General features: G+C 45.1%; 1 protein-coding gene and 1 long non-coding RNA gene across 3 annotated transcripts in view; both read right to left on the bottom strand.

Moving 5' to 3' along the window:
- Elf5 (E74 like ETS transcription factor 5) overlaps window positions 1-5,776 on the bottom strand; it is a 332,927-nt gene extending 327,151 nt beyond the window's left edge. The window contains exon 1 of one of the 2 annotated variants that reach the window (XM_076929357.1): window positions 5,641-5,776. In XM_076929357.1, the coding sequence (XP_076785472.1) occupies window positions 5,641-5,729 (89 nt within the window). In that variant the 5' untranslated portion in view covers window positions 5,730-5,776. The remainder of the gene's footprint in view (window positions 1-5,640) is intronic. The other variant, XM_076929356.1, reaches the window with a different exon arrangement.
- Window positions 5,777-14,760: 8,984 nt separating this feature from the next.
- Window positions 14,761-16,969, bottom strand: LOC143441173 (uncharacterized). Its single transcript, XR_013108401.1, has 2 exons — window positions 16,831-16,969; window positions 14,761-15,925 (listed from the first exon to the last, which is right to left on the bottom strand). It is a non-coding gene; the product is annotated as an uncharacterized LOC143441173 (long non-coding RNA).
- Window positions 16,970-17,173: the final 204 nt, after the last annotated feature.

Genomic DNA, 17,173 nt, shown 5'->3' with positions numbered 1-17,173 from the left:
TGGGAGTATGTCCATGTATCACATGCACGCCTTCCTCGAGCCCTCAGAGGTGTGGGAAGAGGGTGTGGGAATCCCTGGAACTGGAGTTACAGATGGTTGAGCCCCAGTGGGTGCAGGGAATTGACCCTGGGTCCTTTAGAAGAGTATTTAGTGTTAATTGCTGAGTCATCTCTTCAGCCCCTTAGCTTTCAGTTTTTATATGTGCATATTCATGAGTAAGTATAGACAGAGGCCAGGAAACAGAAAGGGGTTCATGAAAAGGGGGAAAAAAAAAGAGGCTTTAAGGGATGGGGTGGGAGGGGTAACTGATAGGAAAGTGGAAAAATGAACACTGGGAGTGGGAGAGCCTGGGGGTAGGGTGGGGCCGGGAACCAGAGGAACCCAGCCCAGAACAACCAAATTTGAGTATGAATGAAAATACCGGGAGGAAACCTAAATCTTGCATGCTAATTAAAAAATAAAATAACACTTAAGAAAGATATTACTGAGTATGTGTTTTATCATGCCTATCAATTTAAATAATCACCTTGGGGTTTGGACACTTTGTTAAATATGTAGCTTATCTAGATTTCAGAATCATTAGTGTCTGAATTTGGTAGTTATAGTAATTTTAAAAACTTCAAAAAGTATAATAAACAAGCATATGTTATTTATAAAAAGTGAATATAAAAATGAGCAAGACCTAGTTATGTCTTCAGAGAAAAAAGAATTTGTTGACGAACCCTTTGGGGAACAGTTGAGGGCACTGTATAATTCCACAGTTAATTTTGATCCCGGGGGTTGTCGTACGTGAGAGAAGAGGAGGCTCAGTGGGATTTGATATTCCGACTGGACAATGAGGGATTGTGATGACCTGCTAAAAATGGATTGTTATTATGCCTCAGGCTTAACTGTGGTCAGAGTGGGGGTTGTTATTATGCGTATTTTATGGAAGAGGAACCGGAGGCTCACTGAGCTTCTGTGATTTGTGGAAGGTCATCAACTAAGCAGCAGAGCCAGAATTTCTTCCAAAAGATCCCTTAGCTCAGAGCCCAGGCCACTGACCACTGTGCTTAGTCTGGGGCTTAACAGGGAATCTTGTTTAAGCCAGCCTGAGTTGAACAAACCAAGGGGGAGAGAAGGGGTGTGGCTAACTCTAGTACTTCCGAGTCACAGAAGGCTGGCGCAGGAAGTACTGGGTGAGGTTTTTCAATACCGGTCATCTATGAACAAAAAGATGGGTCTTGCCAGTTCGAGAAGACCTCAGTATTGAAGAACCTCAGATTTCATCAGTCTTTAGGGGAAAACACATGCGAGGCAGCAAGCTGACAGTGGGTCACAATGTCTCAGAACACTGGGTTCTGGTCTTACTCCCACGTGTGTGGGTTTTTTATTTTTATTTTTTAAATCAACTGGTGTTCATTTGGGAGTTTGTTGTTGTTGTTGTTTTTTTAATTCAATTGTTTCTTTTACCGATTTCGAAATAATATTTTCTCACTGACCTCTTATTTTTTCCCTCCACCATTGTATGTTTGCTATTAAAATGTTGAAAGGTCTTGTCATGACGGCACACGTCAAACCGGCACTCAGGAGGCTGAGGCCGGTGGATCACCAGTTTGAGGTCAACCTGAGCTACATGGTGAGACCCTGTCTCAAATAAAATGAATGAATAATTAAAGTTCAAAGATAATGAATTATTCCCTGAAATTTCCTAAGGTTGGTTCTGTTTAGGGGCTGAGTGGGGAGTGCCAACTTGTGCAAGGAAGCAGGCGCTATGTTGCTTTATAAAGCTATCCTGAAGTTTTCTGGCATTTTCTTATCACAGAGTTTGCCATTATGTCCTAAGTGGAGACTGAGGGTTCCTGCTACTGATAAATCTGGAGGGCCCTTACCTTTGAGAGGCCCACTGGCCTCACCAGACAAGTTCCCCTCAACATGGCCACATTTATGTTTTGAACACATACACCTAGGGAGATCTTGTTAGGAGTGTGGCTAGCCCCATGTAAGGAGCCCAAGTCCACGTCTCTGGATGTTATCTCTGAGAAACTAGAGTTCAAGTAAAGCCAGGTGTCCTCAGAATCCCACATGTCACTGTTACCTGCATCTCTCCCTATGAACCATGCTTTAATTCTTCAGCGAGCAAAAGCAAGTGGGTAGGCTTTGGTTCCATTTTGAAGGACAGCTATCCCTCTAGCTTGTGGGAACCAGTGAGATATGGGCTGGGCTGACCATTCTCTGGAGGTGTGACTGTTAGACAGGCAGCCATGGCCTCGCTAAGCGTAGATGCCAGAGACCAAGGCACTTAAGGAAAAACTGGGAATAGAAAGAACCGTAGGCTTTGAGGCTAAGAGGTCAGATGTCAGTGTTACCAACTTGGCAACAGAATTTTTGGATCTCTTTGAACTTTAGTTTCTTTGTCTGAAATTATTATTTCATAGGGTTTTGAAGACAATTGAAGAAGATGGGGGCTGGAGAGATGGCTCAGCAGTTAAAAGCACTTGCAGCTCTTGGAGAGGACCTGGGTATGGGTCCCAGCCCCCACATAATGGCTCACAACTGTCTGTAACCCCAGTTCCAGAAGTTCTGATGTCTTCTTCTGGCCTCCATGGCACCAGGCACACATGTGGTATATATACATACATGCATGCAAAAAGCCTCATAGAGATAAAATAAATCTAAAAAAATTATAATAGAATGAACTATTGTAGTAAAGGAAGCACGGAGCCCAGTACCTGATACATACTAAATGTTCAATAGACTATTATTGCAATGAGGATATTAATCAGCCTATAGCCCAGGTTTGCTAATCACCATGACAAAACAGTCTTGACTGTCTACTAGATCAGTTTGAACAACACAGATATCTGCATTTTCAATGCGGATAGACATTCTCCCACCCATGTGGTCATGGCTAAGAGAAGATGATCACACTTGGTCAGTGGTCCTTATTTAACTTAACCAGAGCAGGAATTTTGTAAAATATTTGTTTCTCCACCTACTCTGCTTTCTCCCCCATCTGCGTGCCAGTGTGCCCTTTTGGGAATATAGAAAGTCCATTAATCACAATAGGTCACTATAGAGGATCTAAAAGATTTGCCATTTGGCTACACCAATCCCAGCTGTCACTACTTACATCTTTCTGACAGTCCCATGGGTGGGACTTCTGAGAGCTCACCTTTCTGCACCTGCCCATGGGAGATGGAAGCCACCTGTCTCTACAGGAAACTGTCATTTGGCTTTTCTGGCTCTCGGGCTGTGTCCACTCCAGGTTGCAGCTGCACTTTGGGCTATGTGAAAGCCAGAGGGCAGATTTTGCACAAGGACCTCTGAGTTGGGTGGGGGGATAATTAAAGTCAAGCATTCCAGCCAAATCGAGTGTTGAGTTGTATAATTGACCAGGAGCTATAGGCCATGTGTTGAGAAAGCTGGTCCAGGCACCCAGTGTTTTGAATGGACAGAGAAGGAAGGTCAGAGGTGACCAGGCTGGCTCTGTTTATATGCCAGAATCTCTGGGTAGTTGGTTAGCCCTTGGCCCCGATATTGGCAGAACCTAGTTTTGGAGTGTTACCCATCCCATGCAGTACCAACTTAGAAGTAGACTGGTAGACTTACTGAAATATCTTTAGGACCCATGCCCTCAGAGTTCACATCTCAGAACAGAGTGGGGTTGACTTTAGGTCTGGTCAAGCCCTGGTCAGGAGACGCTCAGGAGGAACTCTCTCCTGGGATCCTTCACAACCAGCAAACTGATTTAGGATGATTGATACTTAATAAGCCAAGAAAGTTCTGGAGATAAGACTTGAAAACATGGCTGACAGTTTGTGGCCAAAGAAGTCTCCTGTAGGTGTAATTTACAAATTAGGGGCCCTGTAACTCCAGCTACATACTAATATGGACATCTTTTTTGGGGGGTGGGGAGGGAAAAAAGTGTCACAACCAATGGCAAGGTACAATGGAAGAGCAGGCATGACTCACGCCCAGCTGTACCGGCCTGAGCACACACATACATTCACCTTGATGCTGCCTCCCATACACTGATTCTTCTCCCCTGACCCATGAGCACCTAGCTAGATCTCCAGCCACACTCTCTCCTGCATCTGACACCACCTCACATCCTCCGCACACACTCAACCATTCCGGCATAGACTCCTCCCCTCCCAGCGCCCACATTACTCACACCAGCCATCAGATAAATGCAGTCCCCTTAGGAAGCTGATTAATAAAACTATTTTATCTGTAATTACACTTGAGTGATAATAATGTCCTCAGAGCCTGCATGGTTAGATTGGTTCAGATGGTCACATCTAGATTAGAGCTGAACTCCCTTTGAACTCTGACCACACTGCTGGCTCTCTCTAGCTCAGAGATTAGAAACGACTCTAGGTGGATTCACTCTACGGAACCAAGAGGGCAAGTAGATTTCCAGCCTTCCTCTCATTTCCAGAGCCGAGCAGTTAAGACCCCAGAAAAGATCATGGCCTCCACCAAAAGGTGGCGCAATCAAGTTACTTCCTCCAGTCCACCTCCTTAGCCAGTGACAGCCTCAGATATCCCATGGACCAAGCTGCCTCACATGTTGATTTGAAGATTGACATTTGAAAATAAACAGTTTAATGTCTGGGTCTTGGGATCTTGGGGACAGACTCCAATGAGCCATAATTAACTCTTTCAAGTCTTCTTGGTATCCTCTGAACAGTAAAGTATCTAATTCTTTATGATGTAATGCTGAATGGAGGCAGTGGGGAGGCCTTTTGGGCTAATTACATGTTGGAACGAGGTTAACGACATGCCGGAGATTCTTCACATGGCTCCTTTGACAGTGACAGGTCACTTGGAAGCATGCTAGGGCTAGAGACAGCCACCGATTTTAAACAAGGCTGGTGTCCTCTCATTGAATCCTGTCCCTACAGTTTCGAGGAATGAAGAGATCTTAGATTGCTATAATAGCAAGGGCCTGGAGGTTTGAATCGACACCCTTTTAGGTCTTAGCTCTGTCGTGTGCATTTTATAGCATTGACTTAGCCACAGAAGGAAACAGAAACTCACTCTCTAAGCGGATGTTCTGAAGCCAAGCAGGAGGCACACATGTACTAAGAAACACGGTGTGCGTCCACAGACACGGAATCACAGTGAAAAGCCAAACATATGGAAATGGGAGTTGCTACCTGCCCACGGCAGAGCCCAGCACTAGAATCCCATTCTGCACCCAAAGGTGTCCACATTTCAGTGTCACATAAGTCCCAGCAGAGATTCATTTTACACCCTTCCATTTTTGAACCACACACAGAACTGTCTCCAAGGGACTCCAGCTCAATTGCAAGTGTGTCCTGTCCTGTACATCTTTGCTAACCCCATGACGTTCCCGTTCTGTCGAGGTCAGTCAAAATGAATCCCATTGTTAGGCTGGAGGGAGAAGAGTTAGCCAGAAAAGACCACCATACACACTCTCTGAGGAGGGGCCGAGCCTTTAGGGGTGGCCGTGGACTGATGGACTCAGTTGAATGTGTAAGAGCCTCTGAGTTTCCTCAGCATTTGCTGGGGGAACCCTTCTTTTCCTCCCTAGGGAAGGAATGGGACAAATTTGGCTGTGCTCACAGAATGACAATCCCTCAAGGTCCCCTCTTGTCTCAGCACATTCAGACATACACCGACAGCACTTACCTCAGTTCGTTTGTCCCGCCAGGCTGGACTGGACTCAGGTGATCTGATGTCATGTCCCTGCCCTGTGAAGGCCCTGGCTGGATGGGCATGAGCCCCTCCTCCTCAGGGAGATGGACACTGCATGACTGCTTCCAGGCAGGTGGCACCTCCTCCGGGTGGCCCGGCCCTAAGCAGCCTCCCAGGTGTAGCAGGGTCCTGGAATGGCAGCCTCCAGCTGGCTCCTGCACCTCCACAATGGCCAGCTGTCAGCAAGAGGGTTAGGCAAGACTCTGACTCTCACTGGAGGTTCATAAGAGAGGGAGAGACGGAGAGACAGAGCGCCTTAGGCAGACGCCTGCTCCCTGGTGCACGTTGCTCTGGCCTGAGTGTGCTATACCTGTGGACTCCCAGGGAGGTGAGGTTCCGCGTCCCAAGGAGCAGAGGAGAAGTGTGTCAGACAGAGCTTGTCAGCACCTCAGCACCCTGCCAAATAGTAATTATCCAGCCTCGTGCCACCTAGAGAGGGAGGGCAATATTTTCATCCCCATTTTTATAGAAGGGTAAGTGGAGGCTTAGAGAGGTCAGACAACCACCTTAGCCAGACAGTCAGGGCTAAACTTGGCCCTGAGGGAGGGTGACTCATAGGTTACCACTGGAGCTTGGGTGAAGCCAGGCCTTGGGGGATGGCCATAGGCAGGCTTACTCCACAGCAGCTGGGACTTAGGCAGTTGTGGAAGTCTGTTTGCCTTGGGATGCTCCATATGGCTCTCTTTCTCAATCAGCTTTGCCCCTTTCACAGCTTTATTTAACTATGCATTCTGTTTCGGCTCTGTCTACTTTACCTCTCGCTCCCCACTAAGGGAACAACAGCCCCAGCTACTGTTCAAAGAACACTTTCCTTGGGCAACTGTGTGGGTAGAAACTGCCACCCACAATTTCTACTTGGCACTCACAAAGCATATTAGCCTATTAAAACTTCTGTGAAGTCTTCCAGAGAAGGAATCTGTCTCATTTTGCTCAGCCCAGTACTTCCTACATTTCTTTGGGCAGCTTTTTTCTAGTATCATCCATGAGTGTACTACCCAGCTAGAGTTTCTACCAGATCCACGCTGGGAAATCCCATGGAGGACCATCATCATTATCAAGACCAGGGCCTGTGCCTCTTTTACCAGCATGGTCCTCATACCACCTACTTGTGGCAGGCCTAGCTAGCATGCTGGCTAGAATTCTTCATACTTTCATATCCCTAGTTTCTCAGGCAAGACCCTAAGAAGTTATCTTTCATGTATGTTCCCTAGAGCCCTTGTGTGAAGCCAACCACATGTGGCAGTGACTTCTCTCATTGTGGTGTAGATATCATATATACTTCTTTCTTTCGTGGGGTGGCTTTCCTGGACACCCTCCTGTCAAAGTGATCATGTTGTTCACCCCATGGATAATGGCACTCTTGGCATCATGTAACATGGTTGCCTCCTTTATCCTCAGCATCCCTATTTTACTTTAGTCTTCTCATAGTGTTTCCCACTGCTGGACACTTATCTGCTTCTATATCATTTCTTTGTGTATCAATTATCTCCAGGCTATTGGTAAACTGATATATGGATATTCCCTGTTGGAAAGGCCTAGGCTGGATATGGTCCCCTGTCAGTTTGGCTCACTCACTTCTGGATTCATACCTGGGTTGCAAATCTCTAGCCATGGGTAGGAATATACATAGAAATCTAACCTGAGCTCTGTCTTCCAGGCTGAGTATCTTAGAAATGTGAGCCCAACTCACACATGAAATGTTGCCTTTATTCAGTGTACACCGGGGGTTGTTGATTTGGTCAACTCAGTACTTGTGCTATAAGAAACTCTGGTTCTGATTTGAACAAGATACCCAGTAGGATAGCTTCATGACTCATCCATAGAGGGTGAGCATCAGGTATTGGGTGACCAATCAATATACTGACTGTATCACCACTTGGAGCCCTTACTCAGGCCACATGGCTTTGTCTTATGCCTTTCTTACACATTTCTTGAGTCTACACTTGGATTGTAACCTGCTGCATACATTAGGAACTCAATGCATTTCTGTGCTCATGGATAGCCCCCCCCCCCCCCCCCCCCCCCCCCCCGCTAAATGAAGAATGCCAAAGGGTACTCTCTCACAGGCCTTAGTGGACTGAGCACCATAGATACTTATGTTGAGGCCACAATCTACCAGCAAAGTTTCTGTGCATGTGTTTATATGTGTATGCATGTATCAGATAAGGTATTGGAGCTGTTCTAAACTGACCACTAGGGAGGTTCAGTGTTGTTAACTCAAATGGAATTAAGTGTTGGTCTCGTGCAAGGACTTTTAAGCAAGAGTCCAGGTGATGCAGCTCATCTCGGATGCCCAGTCTCTGGGTGTGGCTTATCCATGTTTCATATGGCAGAAGAGAGAGGATGAGATGGTAGAATCCCCTTCCCAGAGTCATGGGTTTAACATTGCTTTGTCGGGGAGTCTAGGCAGAGCAGAGCAGAGCAGAGCAGAGCAGAGCAGAGCAGAGCAGAGCAGAGCAGAGCAGAGCAGAGCAGAGCAGAGCAGAGCAGAGCAGAGCAGAGCAGAGCAGAGCAGAGCAGAGCAGAGCAGAGCAGAGCAGAGCAGAGCAGAGCAGAGCAGAGGAGCAGGAGAGGGCAGGGATGAGACACTTCTTCATTCAGTCAGCCTCCACATGGACAGCATGTAACCAGGAACTGTCTCCACTCTAACCACTGCACTGTGGGAGGGTTTTAGTTTTTTAGCTTTATGGGGATACGCATTTGAGTAGAGGTAGAAAAAAAGACAAGAAGGAAATGCCTTTTAGTAACACCTGAAACTAGTAACGAACCCAGTAAATTAAAAAGGCAGAGACATCACAATGGCTCCTCAGCATGAACATGGCGTTTTCTCTGGAGAGTTTGTTTATCTTTTCAATAAGCATTTATTTTGGATCTGACAGGATCCAGGCTCTGGGCATTGGTGCTAAAGTAAAGTACAAGACCATGAATAATGACCAGGAAAACATAAGACTTTTTTGCTGACTACTGCATGTAGTAGGCTAAAGCCTACTCCCCTAAAGAGACTCTACATTCTAATTCTCCAAAGTCTATGACCATTGGATGCTCTATAATGAGTGATGCCTTTAAAAGGATCTTGAGAAGGCAGGGCTCATCCTGAGTTACTGAGAGAGTTGGGGCAGGCCCTGAATCAGTGCCTGGCTTCCTGTAAGAGAAGCAGCAGTTCAGAGATGCACAAAAAAGAAGGCGAAGGGAGAACGTCAATACAGAGGTGCACTGCTATTTCTAGTCATCAATTAAAAGAAGCCATGGTTGGTGGTTCAGTCTCTGAGAGCCCCACGGGTCCCCAGCTGGACCTAGGCTTCCCTGCACACATGTAGCAGATGTGCAGCTTGATCTTCATGTGGATCCTGAACAGCTGGAGCAGGGGGCTGTCCCCAAAGCTGTTGTCTATACATGGGATATGTTCTTCTAGCTGGGCTGCCTTGTCTGGCCTCAGAGGAAAAGGAAGCACCTAGCCTTGCAGAGACTTGAAGTGCCAGGGTGGGAGGGATATACAGGGGGAAACCCACCTGCTCAGAGGAGAAGGGTAAAGGGGATGGAGGAAGGATTATTCGAAGGGTTGACCAGGAAAGGGGCAGTGAGTGGGATGTAAAGTGAATAAGTGAAAAAATAAAATTAAAAAAAAAAGAAAATAGCAATCATATACTCTACATCCATTCCATCTTTTTAAGGTGCTTAGCATCATATGTGGGACAATTAATTCTTTTTTTGTTTTGTTTTTTTTGTTTTTGTTTTTTTGAAACAGGGTTTCTCTGTGTAGGCCTGGCTGTCCTGGAACTCACTCTGTAGACCAGTCTAGCCTCGAACTCAGAAATCCGCCTGCCTCTGCCTCCCAAGTGCTGGGATTAAAGGTGTGCACCACCACTGCCTGGCAGGACAGTTAATTCTTAACAAATGTTATCCATTGTGATTTAAAACTATAAAATTTATATTAAAAAAAAAAAACAGAGGCCATGGATGGAATCTTCCTCCAGTCCTCTGAGAGGGCATGGCCACACGGAGGTCTTGATTTGGAATCTCTGGCATTCAGACTATGAGATAATAAATATCTATCGTAAAAGCAACAAATCTGTGATAATTATTATAGCACTGTTAGGAATGTAATATATAAATAAATATGTATTCAGTGTAGACAGTGCAGACCAAAAGCTAGCTGAAGCCACTCAGATCTGCAATCCACAAAACACATTTGTTTTTGTTTATTTATTTGCTTGCTTTTTTTTGAGACAGAATTTCTCTACATAGCCCTGGCTGTCCCACTATGGAGATCAGGATGGCCTTGAGATTTGCCTATTTCTGCCTCTGGAATACTAGCATTAAAAGTATACACCACCAAGTCCAACCCAGTCCATTTGTGGTCCTGGCACCAGAGAGGAGGAGACAGGAGGCTGGGATTTACTGGCCAGCCAGTCTCATTGAATTAGTAAACTACAGGTTCAGTTAAAAAAAAAAAATAAAGTGGAGACACCTGGGAACGGTGCTACATGCTTTTAATCTTAGCACTAGGAGGTAAGTAGAAGGCTGATCTCTGTGAGTGCAAGGTCAGTCTGTATCTTTATAGCTAGTTCCAAGCTGGCCAAGGGCACTCAGTGATTCTTGTTGGGGAGGATTGAGGAAGACACCTGACATCAACCTCTGACCACTACATGTACATACATGTACATGCTTCCATAGATGAACACATATACATCACACACACACACACACACACGAACACATGCACACACACATGCTCTGAATATCTTTCTATGCCTTTTTGTCTTTCAGCCTGATTTTAACAACTTCCCTTTTATCTTGTCTATGCAAGTAACTGTCACTTTGAATACTTTCTTTGTGTTAGATTTGTGTTTGGTTGTTTCCAGCTTTCTACTATCATGAACATTGTTTCATGGTCTTTTTAATAATAGTAGCTCTGGGGTAGAGCAGGTTAGGGCATCTCATCACTGTGCAGACTACAGTGTGAGCCTCAGAAGCTGAGCTAGTTCACAAGTGATGGGCAAGAGTCTCTAAAGGTGTGTGGGGAGGCCAGGCCAAGCTTATTAGCTTGAGGGAGTGGCTTTAAAATCCACAACGCTTTTTCTTTTTTGAATGAATAGGATTAGGAAAGATTTATGTCCCGAATGAGAGGAGCAGTAGGTTGTTTTCAGCTTCGGATCTAGAGAAAGATAGAAGACAATGGGCAATGTAGATTTATGGCTATGCAGAGATACTGTTGCTGGGAACACACATTGGTTAGAAGCTGCCTGTTGCTTCAGCCCTGCCTTTCCCCATGGGCTGAAGCACCAACAAAGTTATTTCTTGTATAAAACAAATCCTTTCCCTGGAGCCTGGGGTGACCATGTGGGACTTCAGAGGGTTTTTGAGATGTTACCAAATGCTCCACTGGAAAGAATACACATTCATTTTTGCAACCAGGAAAACAGTCTGTTTTCCTTTTCTATGGTTATTCTCTTATTGTGTCTTCATATTTTCATTTGTGGGAAGGTAACCTGCAGTGGAGGAAGGAGGGAAGAATGGACTTGTGTGTAAAAAGACAGTCAGAGAACGAACAGCTAAGATGCTTGCTGTAACATGAACAAACCTGAAGAAGTTATGCTAGGTGAAAAACACTAGTCACAAACACAAAACACAAACATGAGGCAATTCCCTGGACATTCGATACTGACAATGGGCAGGTTCATAGAGATAGAAGGCAGAATGGTAATTGGTGGGTTGAGGCAGTGAGAAGTGTTTTCATAGGTACAGGCTCTCATTTTGAAATATTGGAAATGTTTTAGAGGCAGATGGTGGTGATGGGTTGTAGCATTGTGAATACGAGTTGCGTCACTGAGTGGTACACCTGCATTTGTAAATGTAAGTCTCACTCTAGTGGGAAGACAAAGAAATGGTCGGAGCTAAGCTAGGACTTCTAGGCAAGAAGATGGGAGGGGAAACCATGATAGGGAGAATCAAATGCTCATGTAGACAGAGGAATATAACACATACTCAGATTTATGTGGCAGAGACTGGGCCAGGTGATTGAAAATCTGTCCAGTCTCTGTGATCACGTCCTCACTGGACAAGGAGAAAGCCGAGGTTTAGTAATATACAGGATCTTCCCAAGATGGTTATAAAGTACAGCTGGAAGTCAGTCCCAGGTCCAACCTGCCCAGGATGTCCTTCAGTAACGTTTCCTGGTCACCTGCTTCAGTGTTTCCTTTGCTTTCTTGTAGCACTTGATCCACTTACCAGCTGGTTCAATAGGTCATTGTCCAATTTGAGAGATAAGGAGACAAAGACTCACAGGCTAAGCCATCTACTCAACTTCACACAGCTAGTAAGTGGCACAGGCTGTATCAAGCCCAAGTCTGCCTGGATTTAATACCCGTCGAGGTTTTATGGCTTAGCCTAAGCTCTAGGGGCAGTTTCTCAAACACACACACACACACACACACACACAGAGAGAGAGAGAGAGAGAGAGAGAGAGAGAGAGAGAGAGAGAGAGAGAGATTCTAGGAGGGAGAGTTTGCTGGTAGTATATCATACACTACCATTACACAGCGGTTGCTGTTTTAAGATGTTCCCTGACCTTAGCATCTCTTTGCCTTAAGAGGTCATGCAAATCTTAGAAGGTCCCATTTCACCATTTTTCTGAGGACTCTTAACTCTAGAACAAGTTTACCTGAGAAATAAGTGCACTCCGTGATGATGCTGTATTACAATGATTTACTGACTCATCTGTCTGGTCGACCAGGTTATAAGCTCTCAAAGGAGAGGGTGTGGGCTCTATCTGAGTTATCACTGCAGACTTACTGCTTAGCATTGTGCTCCACTCCTAGGAGGGACTCATTACATATGAAAAAAGAATGTATGAATAAACCAGAGAAGCAAAAGAGATGTTTCTAACTCTCCAGAATGAGCCTTGTCAAGTTCACAAATTATATTATCTGTAGAGAACAATGGTCAGCTTTGGCCTGACTTTGACTCCTCTCTGTCCATCTAAGAATAATGCATAAACCAGAATCCCTGCTGGGTGACCTAGGGTTACAGAAGTAAGTGCTCTCCACATCTATTCTTAATGATGCAGCGGTCTAGACCAATGATGCAAAATCATATGTGAACTCCATGAACAAAAGAAATCTTATTTAGTGTCCTAAAGAGAGTTGAGTTTTCCAAAAGACAATGAGAAAGGTAGAAAAGTTATTAAGAGCCCAGGCCTTAGTATCCAGGCTGCTTATTGGCTGTGTGACCCTTATAGCTTACAGGAATTCCTTTAGACTCAGTCTATTCTTGTGAGAAAATAAAGGGAGATGTTATAGGTGAGTATATCCCCTAAAACATGTTGGAATTCTAGCCTTCAATTCCTATAAATGTGACTTTATTAGGGTCTGCTGCAGTTTGAGTGTGAAGTGTCCCCCACAGGTTCATGTGTTTAAAAACTTGGTCCCCATTAGGGGGTGTTGGTTTGGGACAATAGTGGAACCTTTAGGAGAACAAGCTTTGCTGGAGGAACTGAGACACTGGGGATGAGGGTTGATGTTTCACTACCATGCTCCATTTCCCATTTCAATTCTGCTCTCTGATGGTGGACAGTGTGACTAGCTGTCTCACACTCAGACTGCTATGACTTCCTCTTCTTGGCAGATGGTATTCCCTTGAACTGAAAGTTGAATGAACCTTGTTTTAAGTTGTTTCTTGACGGATATTTGGTCAAGGTAACAAGAAAATTAACTAACTTAACTAACTTGGTCTTTGACCAAGTTAAGATTAAAACAGAAAGTTCCAAGCCAAAATGACTGGTGTCTTCATGTAAAAGAAAAAAATTGATGCAGAGAATACTGACGGAGGAGAGAGGATGTGATGACAAAGGACATGGGCACCCAGGAGCCACAGGCACCTGGAGCTGTACCAACCCATCACAACCCTCAGAAGAAACAAGCAGCTGGCACGTTGACTTTAGACTTTAAAAATTCAGCCTGTGAATGAATAAGTTACTACAATTTAGGACACCTGATTTGTGGTTCTCAGGTATGGCTGCCTCAGCAAGTGAGTATAAGAGGTAATGACAGCGCTCACTTCTTTAAGATGTGATGATGAGATGCATGCTGCTCTGCTCTTGTTGCCTAGGAAGTGGTGGGTGGGCAGCATGAGTGTGTCTGACTTGGGCAGTCAGGCAGGTCTCCCAGTGGTGAAGTATGCGCACTGAACCTTGAAAGCTGGGAGGCATGTGGATCCCATAGGGAGCAGGAAAACGTGCACATAGAATCATCATTTTCAACAATAAGGACTTCAGCCTTGACACTAAGGTCTATTTTTTGACCCAGAAACAAGTAATCTTTGGTAAAGAAGAGTCCATTACTCCCCCCCCCCCCCCCACTCCTTTGATAAGAACCATTCATTTTCCCATTACAAAAGTCACCACTGGGGCAGGCAATGTGGTTCAGTAGATAAAGCCACTTGCTTCCAAGATTGACAACTCCAGCTTGATCCAGTTGGGATCCACATGGTATAAAGAGATAAGTGACTACCACAGGCTGCCACATAACCACTGACCTCCATATGTACACACGCAGGCATGCGTGTACACACTCACGAGTTCAGATATTCTTTCCCGATATAGTTACTTTTCTGCCCTTTTCTGGGCTAAGGAACTAGAGTTCTCTAGCTTCTAGACTGGCAGTGTCCTCGAGGGTCATACACCTCAAAAAGAGACCATGTGAGTTCTCCTTCTGAGATGAGAAGGACATCTCTTTCTCTGGGATAATGCCCAGGATTGGCCTTGGTGACTCGGGGATAATCTCCTTTAGAAAACAATCATCTGGATGGGAGCAGGAGGCTGATGTGGAAGCAGAGAAGACTTGGAGAGTAGTAAAGTGATGAGGATGGATGGATGGATGGATGGATGGATGGATGAGGGAGGGAGAGATGGATGGATGAGGGAGGATGTAGGGGTGGAGAACATGTTCTGAGCTCTGTTTGTAAGGGCACTGATCCTGTTTTGAAGGCCCCATCCTTATGATTTCTCATAAATACAATTACTTCAAGTTTCCAATCAAAATATCACCACTCAGGCAGTTAGGGCTTCAGCATAATTTTTTTTTGAGGAGCACAGTTTAGTTCACAGCAGACATATTGACTATCTATAAACGTATAGAAGTAACTGGGATACTTATACATTTACAAATTGGCTTTGACTATGTTTTTATACAAAGTAGCTGCTGATTGGAGACTACTGATGCATTCTGACCTCTGAGTTCTCAGCATAGGTGGGCTTTCTGTCTAGAATGGTGCCCAGCACAGTGTACTGTGAAGTTGGGAAATGGACGGCTCCCTTCTTTCCTCCCTCTGTGTTGCTGCATCACAGGGCTTCTTTTGGTTCCTGCATTCTTCACACGTTGTCTTCAGTTTCTTTACTCATGCTAATCCCCCTGCCTAGAACACTGTGCCCCCATCCAACAAGTAGGTTTTGGGTGCTAATCATATTAGACTCTTGCCTCGTCGGTGGGACGTACACTGAACAAAGAACACACATTTCTGCTCTCCCGGACTGACATTCGGACAGGGGCAAATAAACAACGAGGAAATATAAGTTCATAAAACACGTTATAGCAAATGAAGGAAAGAGCTATGGAGAAAAATAAGGCCAGGAAGGGGGAGGATCTGTAGGTAGGCGGGACACTCTGCTGAGAATTTTAATAAGAAGGTGACAAGAGATCTTCTGACTTCCCCCTATTGTTCAGGACTTCCTCAATCCTGGTCTCGGCAAATGGACCCTGCTTTAGGTTTTGCAGCTTCTTTCTTTCTGCTGCCGTTGCTCTCATAGATGCGGTGACTCCATGAAAGTGTTCTACCCTGTTGGACTGCAGCTTCTGCAAACGGAGTCTGTGTCTTGTGCTTTATTTCTCTATTCCCATCTTGGAGATGGTGCCTTTTCCATTCATTTGTCATCCCCACAAATAGTGACTTGAGTGACCATGTGAATGAAATAGGACGACACTTAGAAGACAGCCTTTCCTTTCTTACTTGCTATGTGTAGGCAGAGGAGACACGGTTACTACCTCTATGAAGTGCGCAGTGCTCTGTGCAGTGTGTTTTCGGTCACCATACATAGTAGGAACTTTGGAAAGCAAATCAAATAAGTAGCAAGCACTGCAGGGCTTCTTAGACTGGAATATGGTTGCCAATCACCCGTAGGCTGTACTTTTCCCAAGTCACAGCAAACATATGTTCTTCTTACAATCTAAAATGACATATGCTCCACTGAGATCTGGGGACTATTTTCTCTCCCCTGAAATCCTGGTAGCATCAAGGCAACAGTAACCTTTTGAGATGTTTGAAATTCAGCTACCAGACTAGGAGGGCAATCTCGGGCTCTTTCTTGGGGGTAATTATAAAGAATTTTTCTTTCTTCTGGATTTGAAGCTGGGAAGGTACAGTAGTATCCAACCCCCAGCCTGTCGGCCACAGGTGACCAAAGAGAGCTATAAATACAGCCTAACAAAAAATTGGAAACTTACTTAAAACGTGATGCTTTGGGGGGAAGGATAGCTCATTTGCATGCTTCCTGAATATGACCTTTATAGATGACAATGTCATGCCTCGTGTCAACAGGATGGACAGGCTTTGCTGGGTTTCTGGGGGCGCACCATGTGGTAGAAGACTGCTCAGAAGTGAGGCCACATTTAGTGAAGCGCAACTGGTGAGTGGAGCCAAGTCCTGTTGATTGTTTGAGATCCTAGACCTGGCTATGCCTGAATCCCCTTACAGTCTTCAGTGCAGTGAGCCAATAATCCCCCTACATAACAGTTTTTCACAGCTCATTTGAGTTGCATCTCTGTTACTGTGCCAGAAGAGCCATGACCAAGATAATCTTGGAAGTCTGTAAATCTATTTGAAATTTTCAGGGCTATGAAGAAGCAGGGATATTGCTAATTGAAACTGTTCAGGGCTATAAAGAATCAGGAATATTGTTAATTGTATCCCCTTGGGAGTATCCTTGAAGAGTCTTATCTGTTGATTACTGTTAATGAACACCTCAGAAAACCCATTGTTTGATGCCCCAGGCACCCTCAGGTGTTACTTCCACCCTCTTCTCTCTCTGACCCCTGCAATTTCTTAGCTTTGTTTTAGGTCCAGGACACTCACCCTGTATCTGCGTTCAGCATTCCTGGCTGAGGACAATCCTGGCCCAACCCAAAGAGCTCTTTGGAGAGTCTCAGTGACTCATCTCGAACAGAGCCTAGGATTTGTCTAGAGATTTCCGAGGAAGCGCTCTCATGGGAGAAATTTTAGAATTCAAATGAATAAGTGGATTGGGTTTGAGTGCCAGCTTGGAGCGATTAAAGGATCCTGTGTAAGCTGAACCCCTAGAGAGCTATGTACATTTCAATTGTATAACAACCTAGATTCAAAGGTCCAAAGGGCTAGCTTCTTTTGATCTGAGCACCTGCGCACATCCACCGGGGCCCCTTGGGGTTCCTGGGTGAGC

This window comes from Arvicanthis niloticus, chromosome 2 (genome assembly GCF_011762505.2).
Source record: "Arvicanthis niloticus isolate mArvNil1 chromosome 2, mArvNil1.pat.X, whole genome shotgun sequence".
Taxonomy (NCBI): domain Eukaryota; kingdom Metazoa; phylum Chordata; class Mammalia; order Rodentia; family Muridae; genus Arvicanthis; species Arvicanthis niloticus.
The sequence above is the reverse complement of the archived record's forward strand: the minus strand, read 5'-3'. Positions and strand labels throughout refer to the sequence as shown.